At 34.1% G+C, this 17,984-nt stretch overlaps 1 protein-coding gene across 2 annotated transcripts; it reads right to left on the bottom strand.

Annotated features, from left to right (window-relative positions):
• Positions 1-6,099: 6,099 nt before the first annotated feature.
• On the bottom strand, positions 6,100-10,381 carry LOC140982408 (VIN3-like protein 2). 2 transcript variants are annotated; one of them, XM_073448909.1, is made up of 6 exons: positions 10,220-10,381; positions 9,975-10,104; positions 9,827-9,890; positions 7,948-8,602; positions 7,471-7,772; positions 6,100-7,357 (listed from the first exon to the last, which is right to left on the bottom strand). In XM_073448909.1, the coding sequence occupies exons 3-6, from the start codon at positions 9,846-9,848 to the stop codon at positions 6,285-6,287; spliced, it is 2,052 nt and encodes a 683-aa protein (XP_073305010.1). In that variant the 5' UTR covers positions 9,849-9,890; positions 9,975-10,104; positions 10,220-10,381; the 3' UTR covers positions 6,100-6,284. The 2 variants fall into 2 exon arrangements, with proteins under 2 accessions (XP_073305010.1, XP_073305005.1); XM_073448904.1 differs by lacking the exon at positions 10,220-10,381 and having other exon boundaries at positions 9,975-10,192.
• Positions 10,382-17,984: the final 7,603 nt, after the last annotated feature.

Genomic DNA, 17,984 nt, shown 5'->3' with positions numbered 1-17,984 from the left:
GTAGAGTTAGAAGACTTACATGTGGATGTGTCAGTCGCTTCCTCTCGTTGCTCCCCTTTTTCCTTCCCCTCTTGTTCAAGTACTTTTCCATTCCTTAATGCTATAGCTTTTACTTGCTCATTCGGATTAGTTTCAGTGCTGCTTGGCAAGGTGCCTGACACTCTATTGGAGATCATCTTAGCCAATTTCCCTATCTAATTTTCCAACCCTTTTATCGACGCATCCTGGTTTTTTGGTGGATGAGATAAATTTAGACATCATCTGCTCCAAATTAGACTTTTCCTCTCTCAGATCAGATCTGTACATCGGTTGCTTTCCATATTGATGCCCTCCATGTGGGCGACTCTGACTGTTTTGACCACCCCATGAGAATTTGGGATATTGCCTCCATCTAGGATTATATGTATTCGAGTATTGATAATTTATAGGACGGTTTTGGGTCCCCCACACGATTCACTGGTGCCTCATCTTGCACGTAGAAAGGCTTAATGTCTTGACAATCCTTGGCAAAATTTTACCCTCCGCATTTATCACAAAATGTCTGTTGAAAGCGCATCGTCGTCCTACTCACATTCAAGCTGTCTATCTTTCTATTCAGTGCTTCTAATTGTGCAGTGACAACAGAAAAATCAGTTATCTGGTGAACTCCTGAACTTGCCCTCTGATTGTTTCTCTCAGATTGAGGGTGATAACTGCTAGCAGTCATCTCCTCCAACAACTCATATCCTTCTTCAGCAGTTTTTCTCAAGAGATTTCCACAAGCTGAATCATCTATCATGGTACAATTAGAAGATATTAGATCATAGTAAAAAGTTTGGACAACTAACCCAACAGGCAACTCATGAAGTATGCATCTTTGTAGCGCTCCCACGCCTCGTAGAGTGACTCCTGCTCAAATTGAGGAAAATATTTCATGAGGAATGCCTTGGCCATATCTTCCCAAGTCGTAATTGAACCTCCATGCAAACAATTCAACCAAGCTTTAGCTTTGTCACGTAAAGAGAAAAGAAACAAATGCAATCTAACAGCATCATTAAAAACTCCATTAAATTTATATGGATACAAGACAAACAAATTTTACAAAGAAATCGGAGTCTTAGACTGGAATCAAATAAGCTATCTTTTCAGGGAGAAAGAATTACAATTCACGATTTGGAAAAACACATGTTCAAGAAAACCAACAGGAACCGAAAAACTTTTCACCAATAGGAAAGCTTATATGTCTGGAAGGATGGTGAGAGATCGAAATAGTATTTGATATTATAAGAAAAAGAAATCAATTCTCTTGTAATACAATATACTATTTGGAACAACATATAGTAGGAACCTACCAAGAAATGATAAACATTGGAGGATTAGAGGTTTTATCAAAGGAATTTCAAGAAAAGAACACGATCAATTGGTTTTTGGACTATAGTTTCTCAATGAAAACAAACCTTGGAAACGACTAGAAAACGAAATAGAATTCATGGCAGAAGATTGGATGTTGAAAATTCAATGATCACGAGTTCATTATAGATATATATCCTATTAAGATGTTATATAAATAATATAAGATATAATATTTTGTTGCTTATATTGATACATGGGCTGGAATAAGTACATGAAAAATATGAGATTTTTTGAAAGAATTGGAGGAAAAATTACCTCAAATAGTTGGACGGGATTTTTCTAAGCGAATCTTGAACTTATGTAGAAGGATTAAGAAAGCAGAAATCTTAATCGAAGGTTCATGAAAAATATCTTGGTACAAGGTAAAAGCATCACTGAATTACTTTCATGATACAAGAGCAGACATCTTGTTGAAACAATTTCTTACAAATATTTAAATCCTATACAGAATAGAATGAGACTAGAAGATAGTGTTCACAACACCATGTGATCACAAAGTCATAGTCCAGAGACTAAGGGAGGAATTCTACAGAAAAATACCAATTCAGTTTCGCAGCAAGCATGATGATGAAGGGAAACCTCTACAATTAAGAATGAAGGATTCTAGAATATTTGAAAAACCCATGCTCCAAATTATAATAGAGCAAAACCTCCAACCAAAGGAAATTAAATTTCTCAAAATATCTCTACATCAGAAAGATGTAGAGTTTACATCAAAAGTATCATTAATAGATGTCAAGAGAATGATAAAAAAAAAAAATATATAATGAGAATCTGTTGGTATGGTGGGAAAGAAACCAACTCCAAGCCATCATTCAATTAAAAAAGGCATGGAATACGAGTTTTTCAAATGTATGTCTATCCCGATGAATATAGTTTATCAAAAAGATATGCAAATTATTATCAAGAAACATTTTAATCTTGGTTTTATCAAAGCAAGAATATCATTATATAGGAGTTCGGATTTTATGGTAAAAAATTATGGTGAAATCAGAATAAACAAACTTAATTTATTAATTAATTATCAAAAACTTAATAAAATTCTGGAATTTGATTGGTATTTTATAACTAGTGGAGATAATTTAATAGTTATATACGAAATGTTAAAATATTCTCTAAATTTGATTGTAATTCAGGATTCTATCATATTCGGATGAAGGAAGAAAACAAGAAATTTATAGTTTTCTCCCCACCACAATGTCATTACATTTGGGAAGTATTACCAATGAGATTGACTAATACGCCTCAGATATTTCAAAGGAAAATCGATAATCTATTTAAATATTATCTTGAATTTATGTTCGTCTACATTAATGATATTTTAATAGCATCTAAAAAGTGGATGTACATGTTAAACATTTAAAAATTTATCTAAAATTTGTAAACAAGAAGGACTAGTCCTATCTGAAAATAAAGAATCCATCGCTGCAACGAAAATTGAATTCCTTGGAGTAAAAATCGATGAGTCATGAACATTCTACATTAACATATTGTGGAAAAAGTGCAGAATTTTCCAAAAAAGACTCGAAGACAAGAAACAACTTCAAAATTTCTTAGAAGTTATTAAATTTGCTGAAATGTTTATAAAAGAATCTAAGAAAACACATAAAGATGTTTAGTCCATTAATGAAAAAAGATGCAAGTTTCATATGAACATGGACAGATAAACACACTAAGTGACTTAGCAAGCTAGAAGAGATTTGAAAAACTTTGCCAATAGTGACTATTCCTCAAGATTAAAATGATCTGGTATTATACACAAATGTCATTTTTATTGGTGGACAACAGTTCTTACAAAGCTCAAATCAGAAAAGAACAATCATGCAGATATTGCAGTGGACTATTATCAAATACAGAAGTCATATGATGTCACATCAACGAAAAATAATTTTATATAATAAAAAGAGCTTTTGAAAAATGAAAATAATTTTTATTTGCTAAAAACTTTAATTTAAAATTTGATAGTACATAGGTTAAAGCTTTCTTTAAAAATAGAATTGAATTTAAACCCGAGAAATCTAGATTATTAAGATGGCGAACATTATGTAAAATTATATTTTTTACGTTGTTATTATTAAATCTCAATAAAACATTTTTGCTTATTTTAACAAGAAATGGACAGTGCTGATGTCGATGCATCATGAAAATGCAGTGGCATTTGAGAGAACAATTTGAAATGCATCAAACTAGTACAATAAAATTGCCTTAAATGCAGAAGTTGCAGGTAGGCTATAACAAGTTGATAAGAGCATTCTATATGATCTAAGTACATGTTGTTTACAACTTACACTCAGTTATGGCATATATTGCAAAAACCTATCATCTAGGCTATTGAGAAACCACTGGCTTCTCGAGTTTTCGAGCATATGGATCTATACCTGGATCAGGGGATTCAAGTACCCCTAGCACAATTGCTTTGTCGGGATCATCTCTAGATGAGTCAGTTGAAGAAACATTTGAGGCTCAAGATCCTTATCTCGAGTCATCAAGTCAAGCTCACCTAGGAGATTGAAGAAGGAGAGATCAATCTTAGACCTCAAACAGACAAAAGAAAATCTAAGGTTGATACTAATGAGTTTACAGTTTCTCCATTTCATGTATATAAGTAGAACTAGGAGAAATAGAAAACTAGAGTAGTAATTAACTCAGCTACATGGAAGGTCGACATAGCAGGAAAAATCCAAGGATATGGGTGAAACCCAATGCTCATCTTAAGAAAGTCAAGTCAAAGTATGATTTTCTAGCTCTTACCTCAGTCTATACCACATCACTCAATTTCTCAGAAATATCTTTACTACCGGAATAGATCCAGAAAGCTGTCCATGAATCATGGGTAAATAGTGATTATTTGTCCAAATGAGATATTTTGGAGCTATACTTTTTTAGTGTAGCATCAAAACTAGGTGGGAAAAGCTCACACGAGGCTTTTCATTTCATCAAGCTCAAGAAGCCAGATATGAATGACCAGAAATTCATCAACGATCCTACTAAATATGACATCTTCACCAAAAGAGCATGAAGATGATAGATTTGTCTCACAGAGATAGACAAAGTCAAGTTTTCGTTTAAATTTTATCAAAATTCAGTTAGCGGATCTTCCCTATTAATACAATGATAGGAAAAACTACAGGATTTACAAAAGAAATATTTGACAAAAAAGAAATCTTTTGTGAAATAGTAAGCAGTCTGGGAGCAAAATGACTCGTCGGAAATTCTATAACATGGCTCACATTGTAAGATGGTTAGAAGAGATCTGCCCAAAATGCCTAAACTAGAAAGAGCAAGAATTCTATAAGGGTTTCGACCAAGATATGATCGGAAGCATGTTGCAGAGATAAGTATAAAAGAGCACACAAAACATGTTTTCCTCGTGGACCGCTAAAAGTTAAAAGATTCCTTGACAAATTTTAAAAAAGCATGTGATTCAACCACTCCACCAGTAAGACCACTCAACTAATACCAATAGTGGCAGACAGAAGAAAAGTAGACCACTTTACAAGTAGCCGCCGGCTGTAACTTGCAACAACTTGCACCAAAGTAAAGTTGTCAATCAAGTACGAAGTCTGGATTTCAAATCATTCGATGAACTCTATATATATCAAGACATAAGAAAGTTGTAGGCATCGAAAAATATCTTCAATTTTTTGTCAAATAAACTTGGTAATATTTTCTTTCAGTTTATGTATATTGTATTTTCAGCTACAATTAGTAGCTAAACAAGTTAACTTCTCATCTACATGAGGTTACTACTATAATAATATGTATGTTTGAATAAAATTACAAGGCATTTGCCCCTTGTTTAAATTATTTACAAATTAAATTTGTTACTCTATGCCTTGAGTTAGAAAATGAAATAAAGATGTGCTAGGTGCTGTTGAAGAAATCTATAATATAAATCATCATCGATCACGACTGCGTGGTTAAGCTCTGAAGATCTGTTTGTAAAATCCAACAGATACAACCCGACGACATTTTGGTCAAAAGATAAAAGTTTTAATATATGAAAGCATGATGCGATAAAAATAATTAACTATATGTATAAAAAAAGTAAATAAAAAATAAACTCAAGGGTAAATTGAGAATTAGAACAGAATTGAATCAAATGTCTAAACAAAATGAACTATTTTATGACACTAAAAGAATACTAAATTGATCATTCCAAAAACATTAAAGGCCACGCTGAGAATTCCCCGAATTCGTTCTTCCCTACTCTTGGTGTAATAATAAAACTTTTATTTTATAAAACATTAAAACTAAGAATGTGTGTTATAAATCTATCTTTTAACTTAAAATGTATTATTCTTGAATTCTTGTAATAAAACTCCGCTTGGTTCATTAGATTACGAAGAGTCATATTATGATTTAAAAGATATGACATCTCTATTTTTAACTTCAATTATCGTAAAATTTAAGTCAACACCAGATAATACAAAGATATTAAATATCACCTTTCGCACCAAACGATGTCTAGATTCTTAACCTTCTATTGGTATATTATATGAAAAAATTTAATTTCATTGATTTTTAATTATAATATCATTCGCTTATATATATATATATATGCCAGCTGTACATGTATGGAAAAAAAATAGTGAAGACAAGCTCTCGAGCTGGGATTTGAGCTTCCAGACAATTATGTAATAACTCGTTTTCATTTTCACCTGTAATCAAACTAGTATACCCTCATTCACCCTCTTAACGCTTAAAAATCCCAATAGCGGAAGTCAAAAGAATCCTATAAATAAACATGAACTTCTAAAGCAGAAAGGGACGGTCCAACACATCAGAATCTGCAAGTCTTTAGCTATCCAATTTGAAATATAATGGTTTCAATGAAGATTAAAATATTACAGCATTAAATTTCAAGTAACTCAAGTTTAACATACCAAATCTCAGTGCCAAAGCTTCATGCAAAATCCATGGGGAACTGCAGCGCATCTTTTGTTAGAAACAACTTCATTAAAGGTGTCCACAAGTTGTGCGGCGAGAGATGAAGGATCCTCGATAAATGTATCGATAAAAACCTTCACGACCCTTACCTCCCGAGATGTCGCTCTCATGCTATACCACGTCAAGAATTTCTGTCTAAACGTTGTATCTATGTGACCCTCACACTCCAACCATCGGATCACTTTCACGTAGTACTCAAACTCCTTGTCACCTATGCCATTACTTTGCTCGTCTCCCGTTTCTCCACTTCTCTTCTTGAGCGCTATTTCGACATCTTTTTCATTAATTTTTGTTCTATTGCTCCTTCCATTTACGTCTTTCATGCTCTCCATCTTGGACGGAGTGATAGGCAAGCCAGTTTCTGAACTATCCACGTATGGAACACATTCCAAGCTAGCACGACAAGGTGTTTTGGAACCATTATCACATCTTGTATCCTCAACCATATGGCCACTGGGCGGCTCCTTGTTCCTAACGTTCAAAGCCTCGTCGTTTCCCATAGGATCTTCATCCAAGAAAGAGATAACATCTTCTGTGGTCTCCTTATCGTGTAGTAAGTTTGTAGTAGCGGTTTTATCAGTATTATCACAAAACGGAGGGTAATTATCCCTTCTGTTCTCGTTGTTAGTCTCATCTTCGACTGAAGAAGGATTTGAGATGCTACAGTTGGTTGCTGGGCTTTGGCTTCTTTCTACTTCCGAGCTCGTAGAGTTCAAATTTAGAACCTCGTCTTGGGAATTTCTGGTGTGGAACTGGAGTTCGCAGAATACAGTTTCTCTACCAGTGATGAGGGGAACAACTTTGAGGAGATAATGTGTTGCAGGAGTGAGACCAGATATAAGAAACTTAATCTTTGGTTCAAACAATCTGCAAGTTGGTTCCAGAGGATAATCTGCATCATCAACTTTCCGATGCCATAGGGTGTAACTTGAGACGTTTCTGAGATTCGAATCATCAGAATCAAGAATCACTGTAACTGATGACGCATGTAGATCTTCGAATTTAACCAGCTTTTCTGCAAAAATATTGGCATCAAAATTATATAGGGTCCCCTGAACAGTCAAATTTTCAACGCAAAAAGTAAGTTTTCTTCCCCTTTTGTTCCGTTTTTAGGAAGAGAGAGCATACCAGGTGTGTAAGACACTCTGTTAGCAAGGATCAAGTCAAGAGACTCAACAGCAAATGCGCACACTCTCTGAATTTCTGGGCCAGATGAGAGTCTATTCACAATCCCTCTAGCCTTCTTCACGGGTAAACCAGTTAGAGGACCTACATCTTCTTCGAGGTTTTTCACTGCTCCATCGACAATTTCATACAGATTCGGGTAGATTTTAGTACCATCAAGCATCTTTTGGCCTAAGGAGAGTCTATAGCACAATATGTCCACCCGCCTCGTATCTCTCGCCACTACCAGTTGCTTTCTCCAAGAACTGCATTATATTGTACACATTGTAAATATTGTATATCTTATATCGTTCCATAAAAAAGAAATATGTAATTCCATAAATTAATTCCAACCAAAATATAGACGTTAAGAGTCGTACTTAAGTGCAGTTTCCCAGTGAAAGCAACAAGAGAATAGAAAATAAGAAGCGAGACGTTTACCCAAGCAAGTCATTCACTTTACCACAAGATACACAACGGAAACTGCCATCGAGTCCCTTACCCTGCCTATCTTTTGAAATACCTGACTTTTCATGTCGTAAGGCACATTCAAGATGGCACGACATGCTACAAGCCATATCAAGAAAGGGAGGATCTGAGTTGCAAATTAACCAAAGGCTTGGGTCTTTATTATCATCATATTGGCGACAAATGCAGCACGAACACCGTTTGCAAAACACGTCATCACTATTCAGTTTAGCTTTGCAAGCCGAGTTTTTGCAGTATATTGTATTTTCCAAACAGGCATCAGGGCTAAGAGGCAGGCTATTAGGATGGTCGGATTTCCGTTGCCTTTTTGGAGTTCTTTCGCAATTGTCTAATGATTTATCTGTTTCCAAAACACTTGCAGTTCCAAGCTCCTGAGCTTTTTTCTCATGTATGATTTTCAGAAGTTGTTCAATTATTTTCGATTTAGTTAAGCCAGTGTACTTCCTTTCCTTTCCAAGCTCAGCGCAAAGGACCTGCAGTATCTCCTGACGGCTCCAAGCTTGCAGCATTTCTGAGGCCCCTTCAGACCATTTTGACAGCTCATAGACAAGCTCTCTCTTTTGCTCCGTACTCAACTGACGGCACTTTGATGAATCATACATCAATGCTGGACCAAACAAAAGGTACTTGAACAATTACGTATCATTTGAGACACAATTGCAATGACGGCAGAAAAAACAACAAAAATGTTTATTTTTCCTATGATTGATGCTACATTGCTTCAAATAGAAAATACATAAATCTTACAAAGAGCCATTCTGACCATTAGGCATGGGACAAGGGCTTTCAGACAACCCACAGCCAAAGGAAGATTATACCCTGTAAGGAATCGGTTTCAGAGGGCCTCAGAATGTCCGACAACAGATGGGAATAGAGCTGAGGAGCACCAAAATTTTTTTTTTTGTCCTCTATATCTATCTATGTGGCCACATAATCAAACCGCAAGCGCTTAACTATGCGTTTACTAATCCCTACAGTTTTCGATGCAGTGGACACATGGTTACGATATACACAATTCTTAAATCAAAGGAGCACGAAACTAATCCACTCAATGAAATGTAAAAACAATCCAATCAAGTTGCAAAAGTTTATCCTTGTGGTCTCACGAAGAACCAACCATGTACAGAACACACACTTCTTGGCTTTGCTACTTTTAGATTGAATTGGATGTATTCTTTACGGCATTGTTGAGTATTTGAATTCACACAGACAAGAAAACCAAGTTAATCCAAACTGTCACAAATTCAGGAGAAAAATAATGAAATCACGATCAATGCACCCACGCCGATATGCAGTCAGTAGACTCAGTACACGATTTCGTATGCAAATTCAAGAAATTAACATACGACTCTGATAAATTACTTGATTCAAAAAATTAACTCTGATGCATTATTCAATGACAAAAAGAGTAGAGTTTCATAAACTACTCATTCGAATAACTCGCCTTCGTGTTTGACTTTCACAAAAACACCACGTCGAGGACTGCTCCACCACAAAATCAATTCAATATTATAAGAAAAATTTCACCACCGAGTGTGAGCTGTATAAGCATGCGTGGGTATCAATTTTCACCGGGAAAAAAAAAAAGAAACCCAAAAAAAAAGTAACCAGTGCCCACACACTAAATCAAGCGCAGAGTGAAGCCTACAAACAGATCGAGTAAACTTAGCAACCCATTCTTGCCAAACTCTTGAAGAACAAAATATACCTTTTTCACATCAGAATTGTCGAATAAACCACATAAACATCAAAAGAAGAAAAAAATTAGTAAGAACACAACAAACCCAGAAAAATAAACGCAAAAGAGTCATGTAAAAGCTACAATATTTACCCTCCAAAGACAAGGCATCCATAACTGGCGTCGCTTCAATAACAAAAGCCCATTTTTCCTGACCCTGTAAAAACAAAATCTTCAACCCCATACAACAAACACGAGGCAAGAAACCCACATGTGTGAATCATAGGAAGAATACAATTACCAAGAAGAGAGAGATCCATGACGAAACGGGCCTTCAACGTGGGCTTTTCAAACCCGAATCACGCAATTTTCTGGTATGTATATTTATATATATATATAATACATATCTTTTGTGCGTGTGTACAACAAGCCTGTAAGGAGAGAGATCGAAAAAACGGATGCGATGGAAAACGAATAAATAGATGAGGGCAGAAGAAGCAACAGGGGAAAAAAAGCGGCTGGAAAAATGTACTTTGGCCTTTTTACCTTTTCCACTCTTTCAGCATCGAATACATCCAAATCTTGAATTGTAAACCATGCAATGCAAAACGTTTACACTCAGTGCTGGTCAATTTCTTGGATTATACATATATATTTTACAAATCAAATCATTTTAAGATTGGGATTGGTCAAGCTTTTGCATTATATTGCTTTAGCTTTTTCCCTAGTGGTACCATTGTGATAATAAGGGCAAAAACTTGTGTGAGACGGTATCACGGGTCGTATTTGTGAGACGGATCTCTTATTTGGGTCATCCATGAAAAAGTATTAATTTTTATGCTAAGAGTATTACTTTTTGTTCTGAATATGGGTAGGGTTGACCCGTCTCACAGATTAAGATCCGTGTCCACTCTGTGATAAGATTATCTAGTTTTGCTTAGTATTTTCTTCAAACTTGATTTAAGGTTTCAAGGGTTAATCAATTCAATTTCAGCAGATCAGCTGGTTTTAAATATGGATTTCAGATTGTATACTGACGAGATAGTTGTCAATTACTCATAATCTCTCACGAGATCTTAAGTTCGAAATTTAATTATAAAAAACTCTTCCACAATTTTTTGAAAACAAATAACATTCAGTACTTTGGAAGGTCGATACATATATTTGAGCAAACTTTGTTAATTTTTTTTGACAAAATAAAATATTAAAAATTGGTAAAAAAAAATAATAATATGGAGTTAATATAGATAAATCATAAACCTCAGCTGTGAAAATTTTGAAAACGAGGCCAAGGGAAAGGTAATTGCCTGGCCAAGTGGGCGGGGCGGGCCCTGCTGGCAAACTGAAAAAGATTTCCATTAATTATCCGTTAGTTTATTTAATCCGCCTCTTCGTAATTTCCATCAGCTAGCTGTTAGGATTTGACACAAATAAAATAAAATTATATGTTGTCACTAGGCATTTAAAAAAGAATCAGTTTAAATTTACTTAAATATTAACATAAATAATTTTTCCGTTTTTACAAAAAACAAAAACTTGTGTTAGACGATTTCTGGATCGTATTTTGTGAGACGGATCTCTTATTTGGATTATCCATGAANGAACACACTCTTCACTAGCTGAAAAATCTGACGAGTTAAAGTATTTTAATAATATCTCATAGATTAATGATAAAAATGATCAGATGACAAAACCGTTTTGAAAGAAAAGTCAATTTGATATAAATCATATTTCAGACCAGTTGAATTAATTTAGACGTTATTTAAGTTAACTAGACATTACAAGATCGAGTTAGATTACACAAATCTAACAACAGGCAAAAGTATATATTTTTCGATATTTCACGTAAAGTTGGATGAAATAAAAATTAATATTATAATATTCCTTAGTCAATTGCTTTTTGAAGTTGGTTGAACCACCGGATATCTTATAATATCCAACCCATTTCACATATATTATTGCACAATGTATAGTACTGATACCATTTATGGAGGAAAAAGTTGGATTGAGACTTAAATATTTTAAAATATTTGAGATATATATATGTATATATACACACCAAACAATACAAACAAGAGAAATTCATGTTTAATTGGCTTTTAACTTATTTGGTGATAGTGATGATTAATCCAATAGATTAAAATTGCGTAAAGAAAAATAAAATGTGGGCTGTGATTGGTATCTACGTTATGAATCATTTTTGTCAGGATCGTAGATTTCTTGTTGCCACTGCTGAATTATTTGTAGCAAATATGTTGTTGTTTTCCGGTTTTGTCATTAAATCAAACTCTCTTGGTCCAAGAATTGAAAGATTTAAGGAAAATTCAAATTCAAATTCAAATCATACAACTATATAAAGATCGATGAGGTGTCACTCACCTATTTGATGTAATGAAAAATATCAAATTATACATATAATAACTGAGTATCATTTCATATAAATGTACATGATGTATGTGTAGCATATCAAAACTATAACATATTTTATTAGGACTCCACTAAAATATTTGAATGGTGCAATTTATATATTTAAGTACTCCTAAAGGGTAATGAAACGACTGTAGCAGCATGCTTGATTGCACAGTACTGAATCTAAACTTATAATAATTGAAAAAAATATTCAAAATTTTATGGCATGCTATCATTGTATCCCAATTTTTGTTAATATTTTCCGTGCCAGCGCCATCGATACTAGTGTACAAATGCATATGTTATATAATATTATTTATAATTAATTTGTTTTATATTAAAGTTTAGATAATATCTTGATAAATAAATAATGTAAAGTCATACTACAATTTTAAATGATTACATTCAAATGAGATTATATTATAATTGTAAAATTAATGATGGATTAAACTGTAATTTTAAATAATGAAAAAAAGATAGAAGGACTAAAATACAATTTAAATAATAAAATTAAAAATTTAAAAAGACACAACACCATACCATGGCTTTATTTTGACTCTATATATTATCAAAGATTCTTAATAAATTGTAATAGATGTAATCACATTTTTGTCCACTTTGTTTGAAATATTAATTATTTGATTTCTTCATTGGAAGTGTGAAATTTACTTGCACAAAACCAAGATCTATGGTAATTATATGCTACCCGTAGGATATTACCAAAAGATGCATGAATATAATTTATTGTGTCAATTGAGTTTAATTTTCATGGTGTTATTTTTATATTAAATAAAGATGATATTTATCGTTGAATTTAAGCCAAGTATAATTATTAAAGTGATAGAATAGGGATTGACTGAGTAGCCACAAGAACTCAATGATACCATTCCATGCCATAAAATTTTGAATATTTTTTTGACTAAGAGGAAAAGCTTGAATTGTAAATCGCATTTCATGAATTAACACTATATCCAACACACCCCTCAAGGTTGGTGTAGATTTCGAAGTGAAAAGGAATGGTGGTGTCTTCCTAAACTCTTGGTAAATAAGTCTGCAAGTTGTTGCCCTGTAGGAATGTGTTCTGTCCGAATGGTACCATCTTTAATGTGCTTTCGAACCAAATGAAAATCTATTTCTATGTGTTTCGTGCGCTCATGATACATTGGATTTGCTGCAATCTGTTTGACCATTTTATTGTCACAATATAAAGCAGCATGTGCCACTAACTTTACTCCCATATTTGGCAAAAGACCTGAAATTGAGATAACATCAACGGTGGCGGCTGCCATCGAACGTTGCTCGGCTTCCGTCGAAGATCTGGATTCGGTATTTTGTTTTTGGTTTTCCATGAAAGTAACGAATCTCCAAGCTTGATGCAATAACCAATTAGTGATTTCCTCGTATCCGAATCACAACATGCTAAAAGGTGCAAAGGACTATATGTAGGCTGTTGAGATAATAAAATAAATTTGTTTGGTTTTAATTCTATTGTTATGAACTTAGTGAAGAAGTCCTAGTCTTTAAAACATTTTGTTACCTTTACTTTTTGAGAAATTTTAAGTTTATTTTTTCTTCCATTCTTATAAAAAGGCTTTATGAATTTATAATAAGTGGATTGTGAACAAACTTTATTTTTCATCAGTAGATTTTTCTTTCTTATCAGTGGTATCAGAGCCAGAAAACGAGAGAAGTTTTTTTTCAGCAGAAAAAGAAAGCTTACAAATGGCTACTAATAATTTTGTTCAACCAGCAATCCCACGGTTTGATGGTAATTATGACCATTGGAGCATGCTAATGAAATTTTTTTGAGATCAAAGGAGTTCTGGCAGGTAATTGAAAGTGGTGTGACAACACCAGCTGCTGAAGTACTCACTAATGCCCATCAAAAGTAGTTGGAAGCATGAGGGAGAAGTGGTGTGACAACACCAGCTGTTCCAATGAGTTCAAATAGGTTATTCCCGTTGAAAATCGAAAGTACTCAACCTTGTTTGCTGGCTGAGGGGAAATATCAGTCATGGCTTCGGCATTATCAATATGTTCACTTGATTTTCGGTGTACTAAAAACACTTGAACAAAAGAATATGGTAATATGTCTTCCGCCAATCAAAATTACAGCCCAAGTATGTGAGGATTGTGTTGTTGGCAAACAACATCGTTTTCAATTTCCTCAAGGAAAGTCATGGAGAGCGAAAAATGTTTTGGATCTGGTTCATTCCAATATATGTGGACCGATAAAACCATTTTCCAATAGAGGTAAAAAATATTTACCTACTTTCATTGATTACTTTACATGGAATGCTTGGGTTTATTTCTTTCAGGATAAATCAGAAGCTTTTAGCGCATTTAAAAACTTCAAGGCACATGTTGAAAATAAGACAGGAAAAACAATTAGGACTTTTCGTACAAATCGTGGAGGAGAATACTGCTCAAAAGAGTTCAATATTTTTTGTGAAGCACATGGGGTTCGAAAGGAGCTCACAACAGCTTACACACCACAACAAAATAGTGTATCAGAACGGAAAAACAGAACCATTCTCAACATGGTAAGAAGCGTACTTGCAAGAAGGAAAATCCCATAGACTTTTTGGCCATAAGTATTGAATTGGAGCATTCATGTCTTAAATAGGAGTCCTATTTTTGTTGTGAAAAATGTGACACCTAAAGAGGTTTGGAGTGGGAGAAAACTTGTCGTAGATCACTTTAAAGTTTTTGGTTGTATCGCTTATGCTTATGTCCCAGATGTGAAAAGTAATAAACTGGATGCGAAGGGTGAAAATGTATCTTTCTTGGTGTAAGTGAAGCATCTAAAGCATATAAATTGTTTAACCCTTTCACAAAAAAGATTGTTACTAGTAGAGATGTCATTTTTTTATGAAGAGAACACTAGGAATTGGAATGAGGAGCATCTTACTCCATTTTATTGTTGATGAAGAAGCTGAAGAAGAAGAACTTGCATATGAAATTTCTTCAGATGCAACATCTACCACTCCTGAAATTTCACAAATTAGTGAAGATATTAATGTAGCATCAATTAATATTGGCATATTAGAAAGATACCTGCATGGATGGCAGACTATGAGGTAAGTCACTTTAATCAAATTGAAGATCTAGTCTCCCACTTTGCTTTGCATGCAGATTCTGATCCTACAACTTTTGAAAGTGCTATCAAAGAACTAAAATGGCAAAAGGTAATAGATGATTAAATACAAGCCATAAATAAAAATGATACTTGGGAATTGTGTGATCTTCCAAAAAAGATCAAAACAATTGGTGTGAAATTGATTTTTTTTTAAAAAAAAAAAAACTAAATGAAAATGACGAATTTGACAAGTATAAGGCACGTTTAGTGTCTAAGGGGTACAAGCAAGAGTTGCAATTGATTATAAGGAAATCTTTACACAGGTAGTGAGGCATGACACAATCAGATTAGTGATTGCCTTGGCTGCGAAAAATTCATGGCCTATCTATCAACTGGATGTTAAATCAGCTTTTCTACACGTTGATTTTGAAAAACAAGTATTCATCAATCAAACTCCAGGCTATATTAAGGTCAGAAATGAGCATAAAATGTATAAAATAAAAAAAAATCTATTTATGGACTAAAACAAGCATCTCGAGCTTAGTATAGTCGTATTGAAGAATATTTTTGGAAACAAGGTTTTCAAAAATGCTCTTATAATCATACACTTTTTGTTAAAACTGGACAACAATGGAAAATGCTTATGGTTTTGTGTATGATCTTATATATACTGAAAATGATGGTGACATGTTTGAAGAGTTTAAAAGGTCTATGATGATTGAGTTTGAAATGTCAAACTTTGGCATGATGAGATATTTTTTAGGTATAGTAATAAATCAGTCTATTAAAGAAATTTTCATTCTCAAAAGAAATTTGTTCGAGAAATTTTGGACAGATTTAAAATGAAAGATTGCAATCACGTGTGTACTTTTGCTTAGTTTAGTGTAAATTTAAACTAGAATTATGAAGGGAAAAAGGTGAACGACAAGCTTTACAAGCAAATTGTGGGTAGTTTGATGTGTCTAACTACCACAAGGCCAGATATAATGTATTATGTGAGTTAGATCAGCATATATATGGAGAATCCAACCGAAATGCACTTGCTAACAGCAAAAAAGATCCTTCATTACTTGCAAGGAACGAAGGAATACAGGTTGTTTTATGAGAACCAAAAAAATGATTTTTTTTGGTTTTACTGACAGTGATTTTGCAGGGGATCGAGATGATAGGAAGAGTACTTCTGGATATGTTTTCATCATGGGGACTGGGGCTGTTTCCTGGTCGTCCAAGATGCAACCAATCGTCACGTTGTCGATGATGGAAGCTGAATATGTGGATGCCACAGTTTGTGCTTGTCAACCAATCTGGTTAATAAACATTCTTGAAAAGTTATAGTTCAAGCAAGTTGGAGCCACTGTAATTTTTTGTGATAGCAACTCAGCCATCAAACTATCTAAAAATCATGTGCTACACAGAAGACGCAATCATATTGATGTGAAGTTTTATTTTCTAAGAGATCTCACCAATGCTTAAACAATTGAGCTAAGATTTTGCAAAAGTGAAGAGCAACTGGCTGACATATTTACAAAGCCTCTCAAGTCTGCCCCTTTCAATATTTGAGGAGCTTGACGGGAGTTTGCACTATGGCTGCTGTTTCACAAGTAAACTAAAGTTTAAAGGACTTATGTTTAAGAGAGGGAATGTTGAGATAATAAAATAAATTTTTTTGGTTTTAAGTCTGTTGTTATTGACTTAGTCAAGAAGTCTTAGTCTTTAGCGGTAGTTGAATAAGCATTTTGTTACCTTTACTTTAGGAGAAATTTTAAGTTTATTATTTCTTCAATGCCTAAAACAAAGCCTTTTGAGTTTATAATAAGTGGATTGTAAAAAGACTTCATTTTTCATCAGTTGATTTTTCTTTCTTATCAAAGGCAACATAATCCTTAACCACAGAGTATTTTTTAGATAACGTACAACTCTAACACCCTCATCGATATGTGATTGCTTTGGAGAATGCATGTATTGGCTCAAATTGTGAACCACTAATAGATGTCAGGCCTAGTAATCATGAGATTTACTAGGCGGCCAACTAAACTGTTATAACAATCTGGATCATCTAAAAATACATCCTTCGAAACTGAGGTACGGGTAGAAGCCTTGATTGTGTCCAACTTGTGACTAGTGAGCTTGAGGTGTTGTCAAATGGTTTAGCCCTTGTAACACCAACTTCAGCAATGAGTTCTAGAGCATATTAATGCTGAGATAAGTAGATACCTTCTGAGTATCTTGCTATTTCAATGCCCAAGGAATAATGAAGATGACCAAGATCTCGAATTTGCAACTTGGAATGTAAAAAAGATTTGAGAGCTGCAATACATTCTTCATTATTTCCTGTGATAACAATGTTATTAACTTATACTACCAAAAATGTTATATTACCCTAATTCTGTCTGATAAAGAGAGTGATCATGTCGAGAATGATCCACCCCTTGTTACCGTTCCATTTTACTTGAATTTGATTTTGTAAACCCAAAGACACCCAATGGGAACTACACCAAATGATTTATCAACCACACTCCAAGTTCTATTTTCCTCATGTGCCTTAAGTTCTGGATCCATAGCTTCCTTCCATTTGGGATCATAAACTGCCTCATGGTAGAATTGTGGCTCCCGGGGAGAAGAAAAGGCAGCCAAGAAACTTTTGGAAGAAGTGGAAAACTTAAAATAAGTAAGATGGTTGGATAAAGGGTAATTGCACTTGACCGGTTGGTTGTGAGATGTAGAAGAGCAGACAAAATTTTTGGTCCACGTAGGTGGAACAACATTTCTGGAAGACCTGAGCATTTTCTGGACAGAGAGAACTGGAGAAATAGTTGGAGTGTA

This window comes from Primulina huaijiensis, chromosome 1 (assembly GCF_012295235.1).
Source record: "Primulina huaijiensis isolate GDHJ02 chromosome 1, ASM1229523v2, whole genome shotgun sequence".
NCBI classification, from domain to species: Eukaryota; Viridiplantae; Streptophyta; class Magnoliopsida; order Lamiales; family Gesneriaceae; genus Primulina; species Primulina huaijiensis.
This window is presented reverse-complemented; position numbering and strand designations above follow the sequence as displayed.